Raw genomic sequence first — 21117 nt, 5'->3', positions numbered from 1 at the left:
CTGCCCCAGTTCCTGTACTGGGATAGAGAAGAATGACAACTTCTTACATTTAGGCAGCTCTTTGCAGTGCGCAAGGAATGCTCACATATATGCCATCATTAAAATTGCTTTCCCCCAATCCTCACAATTCAGGTGAGAATCATTCTCCACTTCACTGGTAAGGAGACTGAGGCTCAGAGCGATGCGTGGTTTACCTTGGCCACATAAGTTTTCAGAGGTTGCTCAAGAACCCAAGTCTCTAGCCTGCTAGCTTTGCCCCGCCCTTTTCCTACCATTGTGCTTCCGTTCCTACCAATGGGGGGTGGTGTGCGATGGAAAACAGACAACCTCAGAGACAGTCAGGCTGGGTTGGAACCCCAGCTCCACTGCCTACTTTTGCTGTGTTTTCCTTGGACTAGTTACTTCACCCCTCTGGGTTTTAGTTTCCTTATCTATAAAAGGGGGTCATAATAGTAACTGCCCATGAGGGCTGGCGTGAGGATGAAATGAGATGACCACACACATAGAGTACTCGGCACGCAGTGGGCAGAACACACTCAATAATGACAGCAGCTGTTTTATCACAGGCCCTGGGGGGAGACCATGTCGGTCCTGCAGCTCTGCCTTGTCCCCTCTCCTCACTGGCTGCTGTGAGGACCCATAAGGTGGCAAATGGCAAAGGGCAGGAAGTAGATGGACTTATGGCCTGCTAAGGTATGAATGGCCACCCAAGACCCCAATTGTCTAAGAGGAGGCTCCTCCTTAACTTTCACGTCTCTCTGGGCAAAAATTAACTAGGAAAGTCCTAAAGCATCATAAGACTCATACTCCAACCATCTAGGTTCATAAGGAAGGACACTGAGGCCCAGAGAGTAGCAGGGACTTGCTCAAGGTCACACAGCGAGGTAGGGTGGAGGCTGACCCAGAACTCCTCCCACCTGGCCATGTGAACCTTCTGTCCTCCTCCCCAAAGAGGGGACTGACCCAGAGAGACCTGAAATTGTCCATGTTTCAGGGCAAGTCAAGGATGAAGAAGCCATGTCTTAACAGCAGCTGCCCGTGGAAAGATGAGAATGACAGTGTGGCTTTCCCATGGCTGTCTCCACCAGTGGTCATGGAACCGTGACATACACTTTGTTGTAGGATAAAGGACCAAAGGCCGTGAAGGGCCTGTCCTTCCTCCTGCACAGCCTGGCCCCAGCTCCCCGCAGTACACTTAAGAGGGACAGTCAGACAGGGCAGGTCTGGAGAAGGAGCTGAGGAAGATGAAAGCGCTTCCCGTGAGGCACTGGGCTCTGCAATTTGCATGGATTAAGAAAACCCAGCTCAAACGGCACAAGCAGTCAGCGGAATTACCTGACTCCTGCACCTAAAACTTCAGAGTTGCTGGTCCAGCAGCTCAAGTGGGAGCAAGAGAGGTGCTTTCAAACAACACAAATTCCTTGCTGTTCCCTTCAAGGGAAGCCTACTTCTCCTGCCTTTGGTGTGGGCTGGACTTAGTGTCTGACTTCAGAGCATATTCCAGACCTTTCTCTTGCTTCTAGAGAGCAGAAACATGTGGAAATGGCAGTGTGCAACTTTAGAGACTAGGTCATAAAAGGCACTGTTGGCTCTGCCTCTTTTTCTTTCTCATCACTCACTCTGCTAGAAGCCATCTGCCATGGAGTGGCCCGTGGGTGGGGAACGGAGGCCATCTGCTGGCCACCAGGGGACCGAGCCATTGAGGCTGTCCTGCCTCCAATGCTCTGCTTTGGTTGGAAACTCCCTGTCCAGCAGAGGTTTAATGACCACGGCGGAACAAATTTATCTAGGACACTGTATTTTGTCTGGGGGGGATGGGAGGTGGCTAATCTCTCTAGTGGAGAATAGCGCTGAACTTTTGTCTCCCATGCCTTTTATTGAGGAAGGGATTCAGGAGATACAAGGTCAAGACTTACGAATCACCAAAAAGCTTTTAGATGTTTGGGTTACAGTTGACAGTTACTGATTACAGATATCAATATAAAGGACACAGGGACCAGTCTGTGTCAGGATCTGCTAAACATCCTGACGCCCTGCTGCCATCAGGTGCAAGGCTTCATACATTTGTAGCTATAGATTGTTTATAGTTAACTGAAAGATAAGAAAAGCAGAGCAAGTTCGAAAGCATAATATGCATTCTTTAAATCCAATTCCCATGAGAACCCTCTGAGTGGCCTTCCATCCCTGTCTGCTGCACAGCCCTTTGGTTTTCCGCTGAGAATCAAGAGGCCTTCCCAGGGGGGTGGGGGGAGCTGGTTCATGGCTTGGGGTACAATTCCTGAAACTAAAGGAGCGGTCCCCTACAAGCCGTCTTGGGATTGAGCCCATCAGCCTACAGAACATGGCAACTGAGGCATTTTCCTATCAACTCAGGAGAGACCCTGAGCCAGAACCACTCTTCCAGGCTGCTTCCAATTCCCAACTCTCTACCCGGTGAGGTAATAAAAGTTTGGGGTGATTCGTTACATAATAGGTACCTAATAAAACTACATACTGGGCTCTCTTCTTCTGTATGATGGCGTCACCTTCAGAAGGAATCCTCTTTCAGCAATAAGAGCTGCTGTGCTTCCAGCCCTCGCATCCCCTCAACATGGCGCACGGAGACAGGGAGTCTCCCCCAGTTCTCCCGCAGGTGCGAGCAGCGGTTTCTCTCCCCTGAAAGCCCTGCTGACTTGTCTTAAGTCACTGGCTCTGACTGAAGAGGTGTTGGGGTTTGTGAACTAAGGAGGTGGCTTATGCCATCTGAGCCCACCTGGAGCTGGAGGTGCCATCACCCCTACCTGAATGGCACGGGCTTCCAATAGAACCAAACATGGCAGAGGTCCTGGGAAGCCGCATAATAACCACAACTCAAGGTAGTGCTGGTGGAAATTTCCCACGGGCCCAGAGCATCCTCCAGACGGTGGTGATGACATGGCTTAGAGGTTAAGGTGTGGGCTCTGGAGTCAGATAGGATCCAGATCCTGGCTCTGCTGCTCCCCAGTTTATGTGAACTTTCTGTGCCTTGGCTCCTTCATCAATAAAATGGGGTTAGAATACCCAGGAATGCGGGTGAAAGAATGAAATAAGGTGCAGTAAAGATGCTACAAGTCAGTCCTCTATTCACTCCAAATCTTCACCAAGTATCCACTGCTACTTAATTATCTCTTTCCCTGGCTAGACCAAGAGGCGCCCAAAGGAAGAAACTATGGTCATGCCTCTGTCTCGGTAACCCCAGCGCTTGGCACACAGGCAGACATGAATGCTGAGCTGAGTGGAAGCTGAATTGTTTGGAATTTTTTTTTTTTTTTTTTTTTTTTTTGTGGATTCAAGGGACAGAACTAAGGCCAAGGTCTCAGAATTCAATTTTCCCCAAAGAAGAACTTTCAGATAATAAGAGTAGAGCTATCCATAGGTAGAAGAGAAAGTGAAAGAAATATTTATTGAAGACTTACTGTGTGCCAGGTATAGGGCTAAGCTTGTTTACAGGTCCTGTCCCATTTCATCTTCACAACCTTACGAGGTAAATACTATTATTAACCCCATTTCACAGGTGAGGAAACTGATGCACAGAACTGAGTTCGGTTATTTACTCTCACCAAATGGGTGCCTGTTCTGTGCCAGATCCTGGGGATTCACACAGAAACAAAATAGACAAGCAAGGAGCAAAGCTGAGACGTGAGAACCTAGCTGAGTTTGTCTTCAGAGCCCAAGGCATGACCATTACATGGATTCCTTCCAGAGCGGGATCCGCATAAAGTAGTGAGTTTCCTGCCACTGAAGGCATGCAAGTGAGAACTAGAGGTAGCTGGGGGCTGGCTGTGAAGGAGTTCCAGCTTGGGGTGGACTGGGGCTAGTGGACTGCAAAGGCCTTGAGTCTGTCCCTCAAGCTCTGGAATTCTCCAGAGAACCTCTGAACAGTGGGGCCGCTCGCTGCCAGGAAAACACGCCCCCCCCCCCCAAAAAAAACAGAGATGGAGGCAGAGGGAAAAAAAGGGGAGAACTGCAGGCACCCATGGCTAGGGCGCCACCTAGTGGAAGAATGTGAGAATACTGCTGAAATAGGAGAGACACAAAATGGAGCTAGAAGCAAATTGTGTCACTGGGCTGGGTCAGAACCAGTTCCTTAGTGTACCCGACCCTCCTGTACATAACACTATGTACAATGTAAGACATATGCATTTTAACAGCGATTTATAACCTTTTTCATCTCATGGCACACATAAACTAATTACTCTTTGCGACATACCAGAAAATATATTTTTTTGCAGATCTGACCAGAAAAAAAGTTAAAATTTTGATTTATTCACACTGGATGGCTATTGGTGTCATTTCTTTTTATTTGACAAACTAAGGGAAAAGAGGTCAGGGCCCGTAACTAGTCAGGTTCGAATGTTTCAAAAATTCTTGCAGCATACCAGTTAGAAATTACTGCATTATAAAACATATTGTAAGACACTATTTTCCCCCCATATTTTGACCTCTGAAATCACGTCATTACAATGAATGGGATGCATTGTTTAAGAGATGGCAGCGCATGCTCCAATTGCCAGTATCCAAGATCTGATGAGAATTAGAACTTCCATTGATGGAACCTTCGTGCTATGCCAGGCATGAGCTAAGCCCTCTACATGCATTACCTTATTGAATCCATACCCAGTTTACAGAAGACACTGAGGCCGAGGGGCAGTCTCACATTATGCCTTTGGTTGAGAAGCGGTCTGCAGAACATTGTTCTTGTCCGTGGCCACAGTGCTCTGCTTCCCTACCTTACATCCCTATTGTATGGTTTTACCACAACTTGATTGCCTCTCTGCTCCTACCCTCCTTTCCTGCCATATGCCACGAGCTCCAGTGGGGCAGGGACGGCCTTTGTTCTTCTGTTGAGGGTCAACAAGAAGACATGACACTGGTGTAACCCTTGAGTTGGACCCACACAGGTAAGAGGCTCCCCACTCCTTCCCCTGTGCTTTGGAATGCGTGTCCCACTTGTCCTCCCTGCTCCTAGAATCTGCTCCAAGGATACAGCCTCACAATAGAAATATGTTGATACTATCTCGGAGGGTACACACCTGATTCCAGTTAAGACCCCCTGGGTATGTGACTGTGCCCAGTTAAGTCCCCTTGTAGAAAACTTTTTAAGATGTTAGGTGTGTGCAGAAAACTCTTCAGGTTGCTCAAGATTAGCCTTGTAAGTTCCCTTGCTTATTAAAAGTGCCACCTACCAATCTGGAGTGGTCTGCCTTTTTCTTCACTAAGTCACTGCCCTTTGTATATGGGGGCTGGTTTCAGATAATACCTGAGATGCTCCCAAGAAGGTTGTGATCCAACATCACCTCTTTTAATGCCCCCACCCCCAAAACCCTGAGCTGGGTACCATTATTAATATTTTACCTGCAGGGGCAAGTTTAAATAGAAGAATCCACTTTTTTTTTTTTTTAATGGCTATATAAGAAATATACAAAAGGGACAATTGTAGCTGTGTCTGATGCTGGCATGGGGTAATTTAACTTCCAAATTTCCTAGTTATAGAAAACATTTAATAGGTATTCTGCAATTTTAGTTCATGATATGCCCAATGAAAGAAATTACATATTATGTATACATGGTAATTACACTAATATTTGTATGTACTTATGAATATGTAGGAAAAAAAAACCTTGTTTGTTCTATAAGAGGGGCATTCAGTGTGGATAATTACACTAATATTTGTAGCTACATATGTACTTAGGAATACATAGGAAAAAAACCTAGTTTGTTCCATACATTAGAGGGGAGCTCAGTGTGGGTTAGTTGTAATGAGGCAGAATAGTAGCCTGACACAGGCATCCTTGGTTTGTATGGTGGGACTGCCAACAACTTTTTTTTCACTGTATTTTTGTTTTCTATATTCTCTAAAAGCAAACATATATATATATATATATTTTAATAATTAGAAAACATCATCCTAAATACACTTGTAAGTCCAAAAAGAATCTGGACATTAGGAGACAAGGAAAGACATTCCAGGCAGAAAACAAGCAAGAGAAAAAGGAACTGAAAGATCACAGGATATGAGCCCTGCCCCAGCCTTGAGCACCTAGCAGATGCTCAGCGAAGCCGGCGTAGGGAGGCCCCACCGCTCTGGGTGGGCAGAGGCCTTCACGCTTAAAATGCCAGAAAGGTCCCTGCCTAGCTGTGCACTAGTGACGTGTTTGAAAGAACAGATGTTGGGCTTTGGGTTTTACAAAGACTATCTTTTCGTAGATGGGGTTTTCCTTCCACATTTCCAATATCCACTAAAAGCTGCTTCTACTGCTTCAGAAGCCCCTGGCCAATTTCAGTTGGTCTGCTTGCCTTCACTACAACAGAATTAAAGTTGGTTAAACTTCTAACACCCATGGTTGTTATTGTTATAATACCAGACATATATAAAAATATTGGGTTGTCAGATGGTCCAAGAGACAATATTGATTAGACCTGCATCTATCTGTTACCTTTAGTCACACTCTCCCTGAGTCACCTGAACTTTATAAAATGGGAACAAAGTTTTGAGTGGCCACTGGTTTCCCCAGCCCCCACCTCCAGAACAGCTATGAGAGCACTACAAAGCACTCACAAATGCATTATCAGCTCTCCTCTACGGAGATCCTGACAGCTCTGGATCAAAACCAACAGCTGATCTCAGAAGTCTTCTCAGGTACATACATACAGATCAGCTTAAATAGCACAGTGGTGTACTGGCCACAAAAAGACAGTCAACACTGTTTAGCATCAGGGAAATGCAAATCAAGTCACAATGAGATGCTGTCACACCCACTAGGATGGTTATAAACAAAATGACAAGAAGTGTAGGTAAGAAAAAAATGTAGGTAACAATGTGGAGAAACTGGAACCCTCACACACTGCTGGTGGGCATGTTAGGATGGTGCCGCTCCTGCCCTGGTGGTGTGTCTCCACGGACTGAGTGCCAACCTGGGAACCAGAAGCATATTCATTAAGCTTTTGCCTCTAAAAACAAGCCTGTAAAAACCACCCCTTTCTGTCCATGTCTTTCAGGTTAAAAAAAAAAGAAAAAAAAAAAAAAAAGAAAAAGAAACCTTTTAAGTTTTCCTGAAATTAAGACATGTAGGTATTTTCTTTCTCTTTTACTTCAAATGCTAGAAATTATAATCAAATTAAAAGCCCATGTGTCAACCTGCTCATCATAGTGCCAAAAACTCCTTTTACTTCTTTCACATGAATGTTGCTGTTTTACCTTATACAATGTTGTCAGCTCCAAGTTTCCTCAATTTATTTTTCTCTGCTATCCTTAAATGCATAAGACGTGACTGCGGATAGCCAAACATTAAACGACCCTCCCCACCACTGCCCCAGTTCTCCATTAGCCTTCATTCACTTCCTGCAATTGTGCCAGGCTCCTTCTGTGCTGCTGGCTCTGTCTGAAACGGCCTCCTCTTCACCCATGCCTGGTCATGTATGTCCCAATCATGCCGTGTCCTTTCTATTCATACACGCATCACGTTATCAAAATAAAGATGGTAAAACAATTTCACCACCTTTTTACTTCCCTTGCCCAACCCTCATCCTGCCCAAAGGGGCACTGTTAAATTTCTAAGAAAGGCAGGTTTCCTGCAGCATTGAGATGAGTAAGTAAAAGTGAGTGGCCAATGTTTTTAAATTTAGAAATTTATTCTGTTTAATCCACAAGCTTTATATAGCTTTAGTTTAAAAAACAAAAACAAAAAAAAAAACAAAAACAAAAACAAAAACAGTGAAAACAAGACACCATTTCAAAAGTCTGGGCCCTTCCAGCCTTCCAAATACAAGAGCTCTGAAAGCTGTATATACCAATTGGAAGAATAAGACAAAATTATGAATGGAACCATGACATTTCATAAAACCAAGTGTATGTAACTGAAGGATCCTTCCTAGGACTAGTTAACTGCCTTTACAAAAAAACACAACAGAATAGAATGAAATTCCAGTGTTCCAAATCAACTTGTTACACATCAGTATTAACCCACAGTGTCCTCGTCCTGGCAAACAACATGCTTTCATTTTCTGTCTCATCCTAGAGCTTGAATCCTGATTCATTTCAGCAGAGACTCCACAGGCAACAGGAAAGATTGTGGCATTAAAATGCTAATTTATACTTTTGTAGTAGTTCAACAGTGGTCTTATTTCTGGGCAACTGCAAACCATACAAGGTTGGATGCATCATAACTTAAATGGGTGCTAAGACTCAAATGAGAAAAAGTAGAGAAAAAAAGAGAAAAGAGAAAAGAAAACCTCTGGGAATAGCCAGGGGCATTTAAAGAAATCATAAAAATGCCAACAATATTTAAAGCCCCTTTTTTAAAAAGGGGACTTGTTTTGGCTTAAAATATTTCACTCTAAATGAATTTATGTCAGCTGTCAATGAAAGAATGTCACTAATACACTGTGGACACCTTTTGCAATGTAAATCCATGCCCTTTTTTACATGGTGAACTTCAACCTAGCAATTATTACAACAAATGTTATAGTCTAAAGCTCAAACACATTTTAGCATTTTTGAAATTGAATTGAGTACAAACCAAATAAAATTTACACCGTAACAAACATTTCCACCTAAGACTGTGGGGACACTTGAGCCTTTCTCATTGATCTCAGGGCCTTTTCACGCAGGTGCTTTTCTAAGTCATCAAGGTTATCTTCAGCTTCACTTTCAGTCTCCTGAAAAAACCCAGAAAGGTTATATTATTAAGTCTTGAGACACTATTAGGAGATACTAAGTACAGAGCAAAATAAAACTGTGGTGATGGCTGTACAATTCCATGAATATACTAAAACCCATCAAATCATATATATTTAAATGCATAAATTATGTAGTATGTTATCTTAAAGACGTTATTTTAAAAATATACATTAAACTTTTTGGCAGCCATTCACATTCCTATCATTTGTCTTGGCAAATTCCTATTCTGGGCAGGTCATCAAGAAATAGATCAAGAGTTAACAGCCAAGTAGCCAATTATAAAAAAATAAAATAGAATAAAATAGAACGTAGCTATTTATATAAGCCACAGGACAGTGCCCACACTACCTTCCTGGGCTCGGGCTCCGCCTCTGGCTCTCCCTGTGCTGATGTGGTGGTTGGAGCAGGAACGGCTGCAGGGGCTCCAGTGGCTGCGGCGGCTGCGGCCACAGCCTTTTCTTTCTTGTGTTTTTTGTGTTTCTTGTGCTTCTTATCCTTTTTGTGTTTCTTGTCCTTCTTTTTCTTCTTTTTCTTTCCACCCCCTTCCTGGTCTGAATTCTAGAAATCCAGAAAAATAACAGCAATAACTCAGTCGTTAGAATTCTGTCCAACCCAACTGCTTCTATCCCCAAGGAAAACAACTAAATGGACCCATCTCAAGACATCATAAGGCTTCAGGGGGGAAAAGGCCTAAAGTCAATCAGCACCAAGAAAAATATCCCTAGAGATGGGAACCACACTGAAAGTAACGATATTTTTCACAGATTTTGTTAAAGAGTCAGAATGAACTGTGAAGGTTAACTATTTTTAAAATTTTACCAAACCATCTTCACATTAAACCAGGTTTCTCAACCACAGCTGGGAGTCAGGTCTCCAGGGTTGTAGTGAGTCAGGGCCAACCTCCAAAAGCAAGGAAAAGTGGCACGTGCAACAGAAAGAGAGGTCCCACTACTCAGACAGGCCTGAGCTGAATTCTGGTTCTTGAACCTATTGCTGGCCAAAAAGTTTGTTTGCTTTTTTCCTAAAGATGGCTCTAGTAGAGCTTAAGTTGCTTTAAGTTCATTCAAAACAATTTTGTTAAGACTGTATTGTGACAGCTGTCATATCAGCATGAATTAAAAAAGAAATTACCAAAACTGATTAATTTTGTGTAGCCATTTTAATATTGAAGATGGAAGAAATATACATTTTGGGCACATCATGCTTTATTATTTCAAGAAAGGTAAGGACACAACTGAAATGTAAAAAGAGATCTGTGCAGTGTTATAGAGAAGGTGCTGTGACTGGCTGAATGTATCAGAAGTGGTTTGCTAAGTTTCGTGCTGGAGATTTCTCACTGGTCGATACTCCACGGTTGGGTAGACCAGATGAAGTTGAAAGCAATCAAATTGAGACACTGAGAACAATCAATGCTGTACCATGCAGGAGATAGCCGAATGCTCAAAATATCCAAATCAATAAGTTATTGGTGAAAATAAAAAATAGATCTTTTGTCCTGGCTGGTGTGGCTCAGCGGATTGAGCACCGGCCTGTGAATCAAAGGGTTGCAGGTTGAATTCCTAGTCAGGGCGCATGCCTGGATTGTGGCCCAGGTGTCTACTTGGGGCACATGAGAAGCAACCACACACTGATGTTTTTCTCCCTCCCTTTCCCTTTCTCTAAAAATAAGTAAACAAAATCTTTTTAAAAAAAAGTCTTTTATCTTATGGAAGAAAAACATATGGACTTTTTGGCCAACCCAGTATTAATAATCTGACCTCAGACAATTCTGCTTGACTTTATGAGACCTTTGTGTCAACCTTAAACTGTGTGTAAAAATCCTGGACAAAGCTGTTATGATGATTAAATGGGTCTATCTGTAAATCACCTGCAATACTAACCTAACACATAGCAAGTTTTGATACAGCTATTAATCTAAATACATGCTGGCATTCTTATTACTACCTGACCTCTCCTATCTCTAGAATGAAGTGGTTTGTTCTTCACTGCATATATACCAGATTTATTCAAACGGCAGGCTCTGCTATAACTGAATCTGGTCTGTAATTCTCCAAGTTCACATTTCTAAGCAATTACTTAAAATTCCCCAATCTATCCAATTAGTTTGCACAATCCAGTCAACCCTATTTTGGTGGACATTTAACTGCTAATTTTATACAATACTGATACCTGTCCACTATAAGATTAATGACTCACAAAAGGGAAAAGAAGATTTAAATCCCAATATTTTAGTACTCCAATGATATTTAAACTTGACAATGTAATAAAAACAAGAGGGTTATTCTTATGTAGCTTGCCAAAGACAAGACTACATGAAGCAATAAAGTACTTTCCATTCTATCTAATACTTCACAAGTTGCAAGGTTCCATTTTTTATCATAGAAATAGTGTACAGTGACCCTCGAACAATGCAGGGATAAAGGGCACCAACCTCCTGTGAAGTAAAAAATCCACAAATAACTTGACTCCCCCCAAATTTAATTACAGCCATCCTTTGATATCTGTGAGGGATTGCTTCCAGAACTCCGAGGATACCAAAATCCACGGATGCTCAAGTCCCTTAAATAAAACGGCGTAGAAAAATGCATACAGTCAGCGCTCTACATCCATGGATTCCAACTGTGGATCAAAAAAATACTGTTTTCGATCCACCTAGTTAAGATGAATTTGTACTTCCGAAACTGGGGTATACAGATGGTCAACTATATATTTATTAAAAAGGAAAAAAAAAAAAGTGGACCTGTGTAGTTCAAGGGTCAACTGTATTTTCACTGTAGAAAAAATAAGAGCATTAAAGTGCAAAGAAGGAAAATTAAAATCACTATTATTTCCCTAACACATAACCCACTGCCAAACATTTTGGTATCTTCTTCGTGATACGTATTTTTTCCTTTATAAAAAGTGAATCACATTAATATAGACACAACCTAAGATCGAAAATTGTATTGAATTGTGTGATCTTAATTAGGTATCCCTGAATGTGTCAAACACTACAGAAAACAGCAGAAATATTAAGGCATATTTCTCCTAGATAACAGAACCATGGGCAATTTTTTGTTTTCCTAGATTTTCTGTAGTGTCCAATCTCAAGCACCAAGATTCTGGAATTTAACAGTATTAGACATATCACAAATTAGTGGGTGGCCAGAGCATTAAGCATGGACTGTTGATGCAACCACTGCCACTTAATCTGTGCCTCTTTCAAGTCCATCTGAACCACAGAAAATTATGCTCCTCTGAGCTATGAAAGACAAAAACTTTTCTCCGCTTCCAAATAACCACATACAATTAGAAAGGATGCCCAAAACAGGGCAGACACATACCCTCACCGGTGATGGGCTTGGTGTTGGGCTCTTAGCCTTTTTGACTGGTACTGCTGGTGACCAATTGGTAGAGGGCGACTGAGACTGGACAGGAGATGGAGGTGCTGGGGGTTTTTTAGCCACTGGCTCAGGAGACCCTGAGACAGATCGGGAGGATGAGACTCTCCTTACAGACTGAGGGCTTGGTGAGGCAGCTCTAGACAAAGGGAAAAAAAACCCCCAAAACACTTAGTATCCAAGAACAGAAATCTTTCTTAAGAGAAAATAACACTACCATATACAACTAGGTCATGAACTTTAATCATAGCACTTATTTTGCTATTTGATTCTACTAACGCAAATTTATATCATCTAAGTCTCCTGGAATAATTCAAGACTAAGAATCCTCTTTCAATTGTTACTGATTCTTTCTGTATGAAATTAGCAATGCCAATCCCTTGTATTTTATTAAGACTGCTTTTATCAGTCTTATATAGACATGTAAGAACTATTCTATGCATTGCTTCAGGCTAGTTTAGAAGCATACCCTCAAAGCTGATCCCCTTAAGAACCAAGTAAAATCCTATGGCGTTTAGTTTATGCTATAAGGAACTATCCTGAAAACAGAAAAGGCTCTCTGAACACTAACAAGAATTTGCCTTAGAAGTCTGTATTCACAGCTTATTCCTTCCTGCAATTTCTTAGTAAAGCGGGGGAAGGCGGAAGCTTTCAAACAAAAGGAGAGCTATGCAAGTTAGTGTTCCTAACCAAAGAGCATCAAGTATTTTTACTTTTTTGTCTTTTTGGGTTCCGGAGTCCTGGAGACTCTCCTAATGGGCCTAGTACTTGGAGATGGAGACTGCCTTCTTTGGGGTGATGATGATGGTCCTCTTCGAACAGGTGGAGGACTTGAGGAGGTCTGAGGAACTCGAGGCCGTGGTGAGGGCGAATGCCGTTTGTTTGGTTGCGGTGACCGGGCCTCCCGGGTAGATCGACTGGGGGAAGACCCTTTCCTATGTTTTGATGACAATGAAGGTGAACGTCTCTTGGTGGCTGGGGAACTTCTTTGTTTGGGAGGTGGAGAATGGGAGACCCGACGCTTTGGTGGTGGAGTTGGTGATGCCCTTCGTTTAGGAGGGGGTGGGGGAGAAGCTGTTCTTCTCTTCGGAGGTGGAGAAGGAGAGTATCTCCTCTGTATTGGAGGCGAGTATCTTCTTGGGGAAGGTGAGCGCCGACGTGGGGGAGGAGAAGGAGTCCTAGGAAAAATATATCATTATTAAACTGAAAAGTCCAACAAGATAAGAAAATGGTATACAAAGAAAATGAAGCAGCAAATATGGCTACACAGGCATACCTCGGAGGTACAGCAGATTTGGTTTCAGATTACAATCAGGCCAATATTGCAATAAATCAAGACAAATAAATTTACTGGTTTTTTTAGCACACTTACTTTTATATGATACTGCTATTAAGTGTGCAATAGCACTGTCTTTAAAAAATTGTACATACATTAATTTAAAAATACTTTATTGCTAAAAAATGCTAACCATCATCTGAGCCATCTCTTTGCTGTTGCAGGATCTTGCCTCTGTGTTGATGGAAACACAGTATTTGCAAAGTGAGGTATATTTGCCTGTATTGTACTAAGTATCAGGCAAAGGGAGTATATATTTAAGTGGAAATGCTATATACCTTTATCCTCATTTAAATGAAAATATCAATTAGTAAATTCCTGTTTATCATAAATGACTATAAAATAGGACATTCTGGTTAACAGAGATATTTTCAGTTTCAGAATGAATTCAAATTTGTCGAAAGTCATTTTATACAATCCATATAAAATCAATTTAATTTTTTTTTTTTTTTTTTTTGAGAATAGCATCTTACATTGCTTTGAGGAAACTGAATATTCTTCATCATCATATAATCACTAAATCATTAATTAGCAGGACTACTGGCGATCAACTCACTAACTCTAACTCTCCTACATGGTACCCTCTCTAAAATTGCTCTTTGGACTCTTTTAATAATCAGTTCACTGCATAAGCTTTAAAAAGTATCTCTTCCCCCCTCAAAGAGAGACTTGTATTTTCTGTCTCAAAAAAAGCACTTTTTCAATGAAAGTTCACTGCTAGGTAGAATGCATCCCTATGAAAGTGCAACCTGGCCTTCCTGTACTCTGAATTCCTGCATGACCCTAACTAGTCTCTTAGGAATTAGACCTAACCATACCATTCAGGTCCAACTACCATTTGCTCTTGAAATGTTCAGACCTTGAGTTTAAAATATTTTCCTCTGCAGACAATGGGCAAAAAGGTAGAATGCAGTTCCATGTTTGTCCTTGAGCAATTTTAGTAACTCTGAACCTCTACTTCTTTACCTGGAAAATGGGAATACCATCTACCAAGTAAGATCATCTTGAGGACTGATGATAAAGGACGTAAACACCAAGTCCTTAACGTGGCACACAACAGGTGTTCAAGAGAGGTAGTAGCCATTATACTGCTTGGTAATGTCATTACAAATTTTTCTGGAACTTTAATTTTGAAACTGTTTTAGATTTACAGAAAAGCTACAATAACAGTGAAGATCTGCCACTTGTATAGCCAAAGAAAATTAACAAAACTGAAATTAACCTCAGTACTAACTTAGTAATAACTAAAGTACCAATATCACCCTCTTCCCACCTATGGCTTTTCTTCTGTGCCAGGCTCCAAAAATCAGAATCCTATATTGCATTCAGTTGCCACGTGTCCTAAAAGTTTCTGCTAATTTCTAACTGTTACTCTTTCATGACTGACATTTTTAAGAGTACTGATCAGTTCCTTTGTAGGATGATCTTCAAATAGGGTTTGTCTGATATTTCCTAATAATTATCCTCAGGTTCTGCATAATTGGTAAGGATGCTACAGAAGTATCTAGGAGTTATGTGACACCAGTATGTATTACTGAGAATGTTAACTTTGATTCCTTAGTTAAGAGAGTATGTGCTGGGAGTTCCTCACTAAATTAATACAGGGTGGGGCAAAAGTAGGTTTACAGTTGTAAGCAAAGCAGTTTACTCTTGTATTACTATATTCTTTTCTGTTAAAACAACTGGAAACCTATTTTTGCCCCGCCCCAAACTTTTCCCTTTGTAATCACTAAATAGTGTTTCCATCTTTTAATTTATTTAATATGTTGACTGACTTCATTCAGATACCATAAAATTCAACTTATTTAATGTGTACATTTCAATGGTTTCAGTATATTTACAGTTGTCTAGCCATTATCACTCCCCATTCCCACCCGGGTGCCACTAATCCACTTTATAGTTTTGTGTGTTCTGGATTTTTCATACAAATGCAATCATAGAATAGGTGGTGGTTTGTGAACGGCTGAGCAATGCCACCCTAGTAGGATGTTACAATGAACTCCAACAAGCATATGTGATTAAATACCTCCGTCGTGGTGGTGGTGTGGGAGACCTACGCCGCCGAGGAGGTGGAGCAGGAGAAGGAGAACGTCGCCTTCTGGTGGGTGGTGGGGAAGGACTTCTCCTCCGTCTACCACTAAAGCAAAGAAGAATTACAGTTGATTCTGAGTTAGTAGCATTTAGAATTAAGTAATCCAGATGACACTGGTTCAGTCGTTGTTAACCCAAAGTGCAACAACAGTTACTCTATCCCTCAGAACAGTGTTTTTCAAACTACAGGTCAAGACTATTAGTCAAGACCCTGGGTATGAACCAGAATGTTTTTTTGAAATAGAAAATCAGAATATTACTTATTGTTAAGGGTAAATTTCTTTCGTGTGTGAAATTTTTGTTTCAGTATATAAATACATAAAGAGTCTGGGTCACGATATAAAATAGACTGTAAGTTTGAAAACACTGCACCAGAGCATTGCTTTGAAATTGGCACACACACGAGAATCACCTAGGAAACTTATCTGAGTTTTGCATTTTTCAGGTCTGAGTTATGGTCTAGCCAGTGTATTTTGCAAAGGCTCACAAGGTGATTTTCCAATTTCTTATTAGGAACAAGTGCCCTGAAGCCTAAAAAATGGAATATTCTAACACATATATTTTAAGTTCTAACAGTCACCAGTGGCTTAAGACCCAAAATCTGGGTGTCACAGCTCCAAATCCTTGATTTTTAAAATGTATTTCCATTGTTCAAGAGTTGCATACTATTAACTAAAAACACCATTCCAAACACTAAAGCTGTCTGAGTACTTAAGATATAACTGGGATTGTTTTGGTTAAAATATAGATAAGGATCATATAAATCTTAATTCTGAGCTTAACACAACCAACATAAAACAAACAAACAAACACCTGAAACATACGATTGTATCAACTAGACTAATCCATGGCCATCTTCCTATAGACATATTAAAATATACACTAAGCCAGTTTGCCACCTATTGGGTAAATTTGTGTATACAAAGTAGCCAAATAACGTAATTAATTCTTAATTTCCTGCCCAGTTGATTATTGGTGTTTCCTGTGAATCTGAAAATAGCTTCTAAAAATTACTGGTCTTGGTTTCCCTTTAAAACTAAGCAGAGCTCTGTTAACAGAACAGAGAAATTTCTAAAATCTATAAACTACAAGAGGCCAAGATAAAAGAACAGATAAGCTTTAGATGAATGAAATGTAGACATCAAACTATTAATTACAAAAAAGGGCAGTTAAAAGGGAAGGCATTTAACACCAGGATTAATTAGAATTATGAGACAAAGAGAAACAGGGTGACTACAGTATTGTTTCAACAGGTAATGAAGATTCAAATGGAAAAAGACATTTGGGTTTTGACTTAAAAAGAAAAGCAAAGGTTTATATTCACAAACTTTGAGGATGACCTGACTTAAACAAGAACTCCCAATATGCTGTCAGTAGGTATAATAGCATAAGAGGCTATTACTGTTGATTATGTGGCTCCTCTTTAAAAATATTCTCCCAATTTGTTTACAAAACTTTTAACAGAAACTGTCATTACAAATTGAACTTAGATTAGAATCTATTATGATACACTAATGACCTGAGTTGCACCTCAGTTTCATTTGTAAAATGAAGTAACTAAAGGTCCCTTTCAGAAATGATCTACAATACCCTGTTTCTCTGTGAGAAAATAACTGAAAAGAGAATAAGAATAAATAAAACCACAACCAAAGTAGGATAACTTAAGGAACTGCCAGAAAAATCTGATAATCACTTGTAAGTGGAGTCCTGATACCACATGGTTCTGACCCGAAGGCGATAGTTTCTTAACAGATCTGACAAGGCACACATTTCAGAAATTAAAAAGAAAGAAAGAAAGAAAAAAAAAAAAGCAGCTAAGTATTTTCTAGTTACTCAGAACACTAATGCTAAACTAAGCCTTCAAATGTGTAGACACTGTTGAGTAGGGAAGTTTTTCCCCTAAACTGTGTGAGAACCAGTTTCAGTAAGACTCAATTTGATGTAGCCTTTAGCCCCTCAAGTATATAGAAACAGACAAGTCTTATGACAAGGAGCCAGCTTGTTATCTCTGCAGTGGCCTGTTTCACTAGCCACACTGGTAATAGAGGTTATAGATGTGACAACTATCTAAGATATGATCAGCTACACTTAATATGATCAATATACTTTGTATCCTTTAAGTTAAGGAGTGTTCAATACCCAAAGGCAAGTGTTTGAGAAAATATCAGAAACCAGGCTGTATTTCCCCTCTTAAAATACAATAAACATTGGAACTTAATTCTAAATAATTATTTCTCCATCTTTAGATCCCAGACACCTGACTGCAATTCCAAAAAACAATAAACTTGAAGACACTAGTACAATTTATTATTATTTTTTAATGAGAACCAAAATAAAAATATCTTGCTGTAAGGTAATAAATCTAAGTGTTGATTTTATTGTAGTGAGAAATCTTTTTCTAGTAAAGAAAAGTTCCATAATTTGGGGGCTGGGAGAAAGGGAAGAAATCTTACCACTAAATTGCTTTTGTAAAGTAATTTTTAGCTACTATACTAGCAATTTTACAGAAGCCAGGGGTACTTATAGTTGGAAACAGAATACCTTAACAACTAAATTTAACTTTTTTTAGGCTTTTATGTTTTATTGGAAAGTGATAGTTATTTTTCATGGCACAAATACATTGCTTAGCTCCACCACAAACATTGCTGACTGGTTCCAAAGCAGCTTTCCAAGAAAACACTTTTTATTAATGAGACTACCTAAAATAAAAGAGCTTAAAAATGGAGACAAAAATAATAACAGGATAGTTTTAGGAAGAATAAATACTGAGAGATTTTAGTGGCAGCTAAATGCCCCCAAACAAAAGAACAGTGAAGATAGTGTAATGGTGTGTCAATGGCACAGGTTTGAGATCTGGCTTTGTCATTTTACAACCCTAAAAGGCTCACTATTTACTACTTCTGGGTCTGTTCTTATTTTTAACTAATGAGATAAGCCTAAATTAAAGACTTCTATGTGTGATTTGACTCTAACATGTTACGGTTTGGGGGTCACATAGACACCAATGATCAAAAAGGTTCAATGGAGATACGCAAACCTGCCTTCCTACCACAGAGAACACCGAACAGGGGCCAAAGCCTTCCACTCCTTCTTCCTCTTTTCAAGTCTCTCCATAGTTCTTCTTGCCTGCCCTAATGTCACCACAAAGTCCTTCCCCACTAAATCGGGGTGCCATTACTACAGATTTTGTAACTGCACAAAAATCTAAGCTCAAAAATATCCTAAAATGAACATTGTGTACAATTCTATCATTAATTTGATGTGTAAAGAAATACAATTAAACTAAAACAACTGAGGACTTTCTCTACCCACTGTATACCAAGGAATGGGATAAGGTTACCTAAGCAGTAAATTAAGTCATTACAACTTTGACATGTAATCCTGTTACAAAGTAGTGTCTAACCAACCTTTTAGTCATTGGCGATTGCCATCGCTTTCCCATCTGCATCCTGAGAGCAGTGGAGAAAAACAAATGTCAAGAATTCCATTCACCAAATTATTTACTTCAATGGCATTAGGTATCACTAATGGAGATATATATTTTTTAAACATTCAAATATGTTCAGGAATTAATACTATGATTTAACTGGTATTCTTTCAGACATGCACACTACAACATGGTGGTACAACACTCACAAAGTTCTCATTAATTAGCTAATAACCACCAAACAAAGCAACCCCCCCGCAAATAAAATGTGGCCATGTCCTTCTGTCCTTGAAATTAAGGAGTTAGCCAAATTCTAAAATAAGCTCACAGCCCACCCCTTAAGTTATGAAGTTTCTCATCACTACAAAACAGCAGTGAAGACTGAAGAAAAGACGTTACCGAGGGGAAGCTTCTTTCTGGCGCTTTCGAGGTGATGGAGAAGCACTGCGGGAAGGGGAATGTCTCCGCCGCCTGCCTACCTCACCATTCTTCACATGGGACCTCTTGGGCCGCTCATCTTCTGAGGAAGAGGAGGAGCCAGAATCTATAATTACGCAATAAATAAAATATGAAGGCCTGTACTTAAAAAGTGTCCACGTTTTCTGAATCTAAGTGGATGGAGAATCCAAATTAGCAAGTCCCCGAATGTAAGCAAGCACGTATACAAACCACCATCTCTAACAAAGGCAATACCAATATATGTTCAATGACTTGAAAGCCAAGTACAAATAAATATACATAATCATTATTACATAAATAAGTTACATAATTTCCACAGTATAATCCAAGGAGACCCAATGAGTTTTAAGACTCTAATGACTTTCAAGCCCTGGCTGCTGTGGCTCAGTGGACTGAGCGTCGGCCTGCAACCCAAAGGCTGCCAGTTTGATTCCCAGTCAGGGCACCTGCCTGGGTTGTGGGCCAGGTCCCCAGTTGGGGGCGCGTGAGAGGCAACCACATATTGATGTTTCCCTTTCTTTCTCCCTCCTTTCCCCTCACTCTGAAAAGAAATAAATAAAATCTAAAAAAAAATAATAAAAGCTAACAATAGGAAATATGTATTTTTAAAAAATCTAGTGATTTTCCTAAGAACTAAGCAAAGCTTAAAAAGCATCTCAGTTACTTGATTCTAAGCACTTTAAAGGCTATGGAAAGTCTAATTAGGATTTGAGTAACGTACTTCCATGTCCCTAGCATTTATCAAGCAAACGCATATGTGACATTTCTTACAGGCCTGGGAGCCAAATGTCAAGACTACAGAGAAAAACTTCAATTGTTGGCACTGGTTTTCTTAACTTAAAATAACAATTGTTCTCCAAATACTAACAATTAAATTTAAAACAAAGTCTCAGGTACCAAAATATATCCAAGACCTATGAGCATTTTCAAACCTTTCCATGATTAACCTCACTTCAAAAAGAGCTGCAAAGCTGTATAACTTTTAACTTAATGCCACTGAGGGATGCCTGGGTTTCCATTTTATAAACGAAAAGAAAAGGTAGCACCCAGACTCAGCCACAAATACCAAATGAGCTAATAAAGTCAAAACATGTTTTTTTAAAAAAATCAAGTTTCTGTACATATACTGTAATTCAAAATTTTCGCTTTTAATTATTATTTTAGATATTTTTACACAGTACACAAAATGAGCTAGAAACAACCTAAAAGTACAAATAGGCAACCGGCTCACTAAATTATAGAATATTGTTATAATAAAGAAGTATGGTAGAAAAAAAAAGTGTGATAAATCCCTTAGAACAGGGAAAGATGTCTAGATATAATACAGTAAAAAGGCAGGCAAAATAACCTATAATTTGAGCTTTTGTGGGCTTGTTTTTTTTTCTCTTTAAACCAAAAATGCTTACACGTATGCAGAAACTGTCTGAATAGTCCTTGCCAGGTTGCTCAGTTGGTTAGAGTGTTGTCCCTGCAAGGTTACTGGTTTGATTCCCGGTCAATGCTCATCCAAGAATCAACCAATGAATGTACAAATAATAATAACAAAAATCGCCCTGGCTGGTGTGGCTCAATGGATTGAGCGCCAGACTGCGAACCAAAGGGTCGCTAGTTCGATTCCCAGTCAGGACACATGCCTTGGTTGCAGGCCAGGTCCCCAGTTGGGGGTGCTCGAGAGGCAACCACACAATGATGTTTCTCTCCCTCTTCCTCCCTCCCTTCCCCTTTC

General features: G+C 40.2%; 1 protein-coding gene across 6 annotated transcripts in view; it reads right to left on the bottom strand.

The window, feature by feature from the left end:
* Positions 1 to 7629: 7629 nt before the first annotated feature.
* SRRM1 (serine and arginine repetitive matrix 1) overlaps positions 7630 to 21117 on the bottom strand; it is a 32100-nt gene continuing 18612 nt past the window's right edge. For 5 of the 6 annotated variants that reach the window (XM_090268801.1, XM_090268802.1, XM_090268803.1 and 2 more), the window contains 7 exons: positions 19332 to 19476; positions 18913 to 18954; positions 15441 to 15551; positions 12792 to 13256; positions 12022 to 12217; positions 9047 to 9256; positions 7630 to 8676 (listed from right to left, as the gene is read on the bottom strand). In XM_090268801.1, coding sequence (XP_090124927.1) covers positions 8572 to 8676; positions 9047 to 9256; positions 12022 to 12217; positions 12792 to 13256; positions 15441 to 15551; positions 18913 to 18954; positions 19332 to 19476 — 1274 coding nt within the window. In that variant the 3' untranslated portion in view covers positions 7630 to 8571. The remainder of the gene's footprint in view (positions 8677 to 9046; positions 9257 to 12021; positions 12218 to 12791; positions 13257 to 15440; positions 15552 to 18912; positions 18955 to 19331; positions 19477 to 21117) is intronic. The other variant, XM_090268804.1, reaches the window with a different exon arrangement.

The sequence above is a fragment of the Furipterus horrens genome, unplaced genomic scaffold, assembly GCF_987537825.1.
Source record: "Furipterus horrens unplaced genomic scaffold, mFurHor1.1.pri manual_scaffold_3, whole genome shotgun sequence".
In the NCBI taxonomy this organism is placed as follows: Eukaryota; Metazoa; Chordata; class Mammalia; order Chiroptera; family Furipteridae; genus Furipterus; species Furipterus horrens.
Note: the sequence above shows the minus strand (reverse complement) of the source record. Positions and strands in the feature narration are given on the sequence as shown.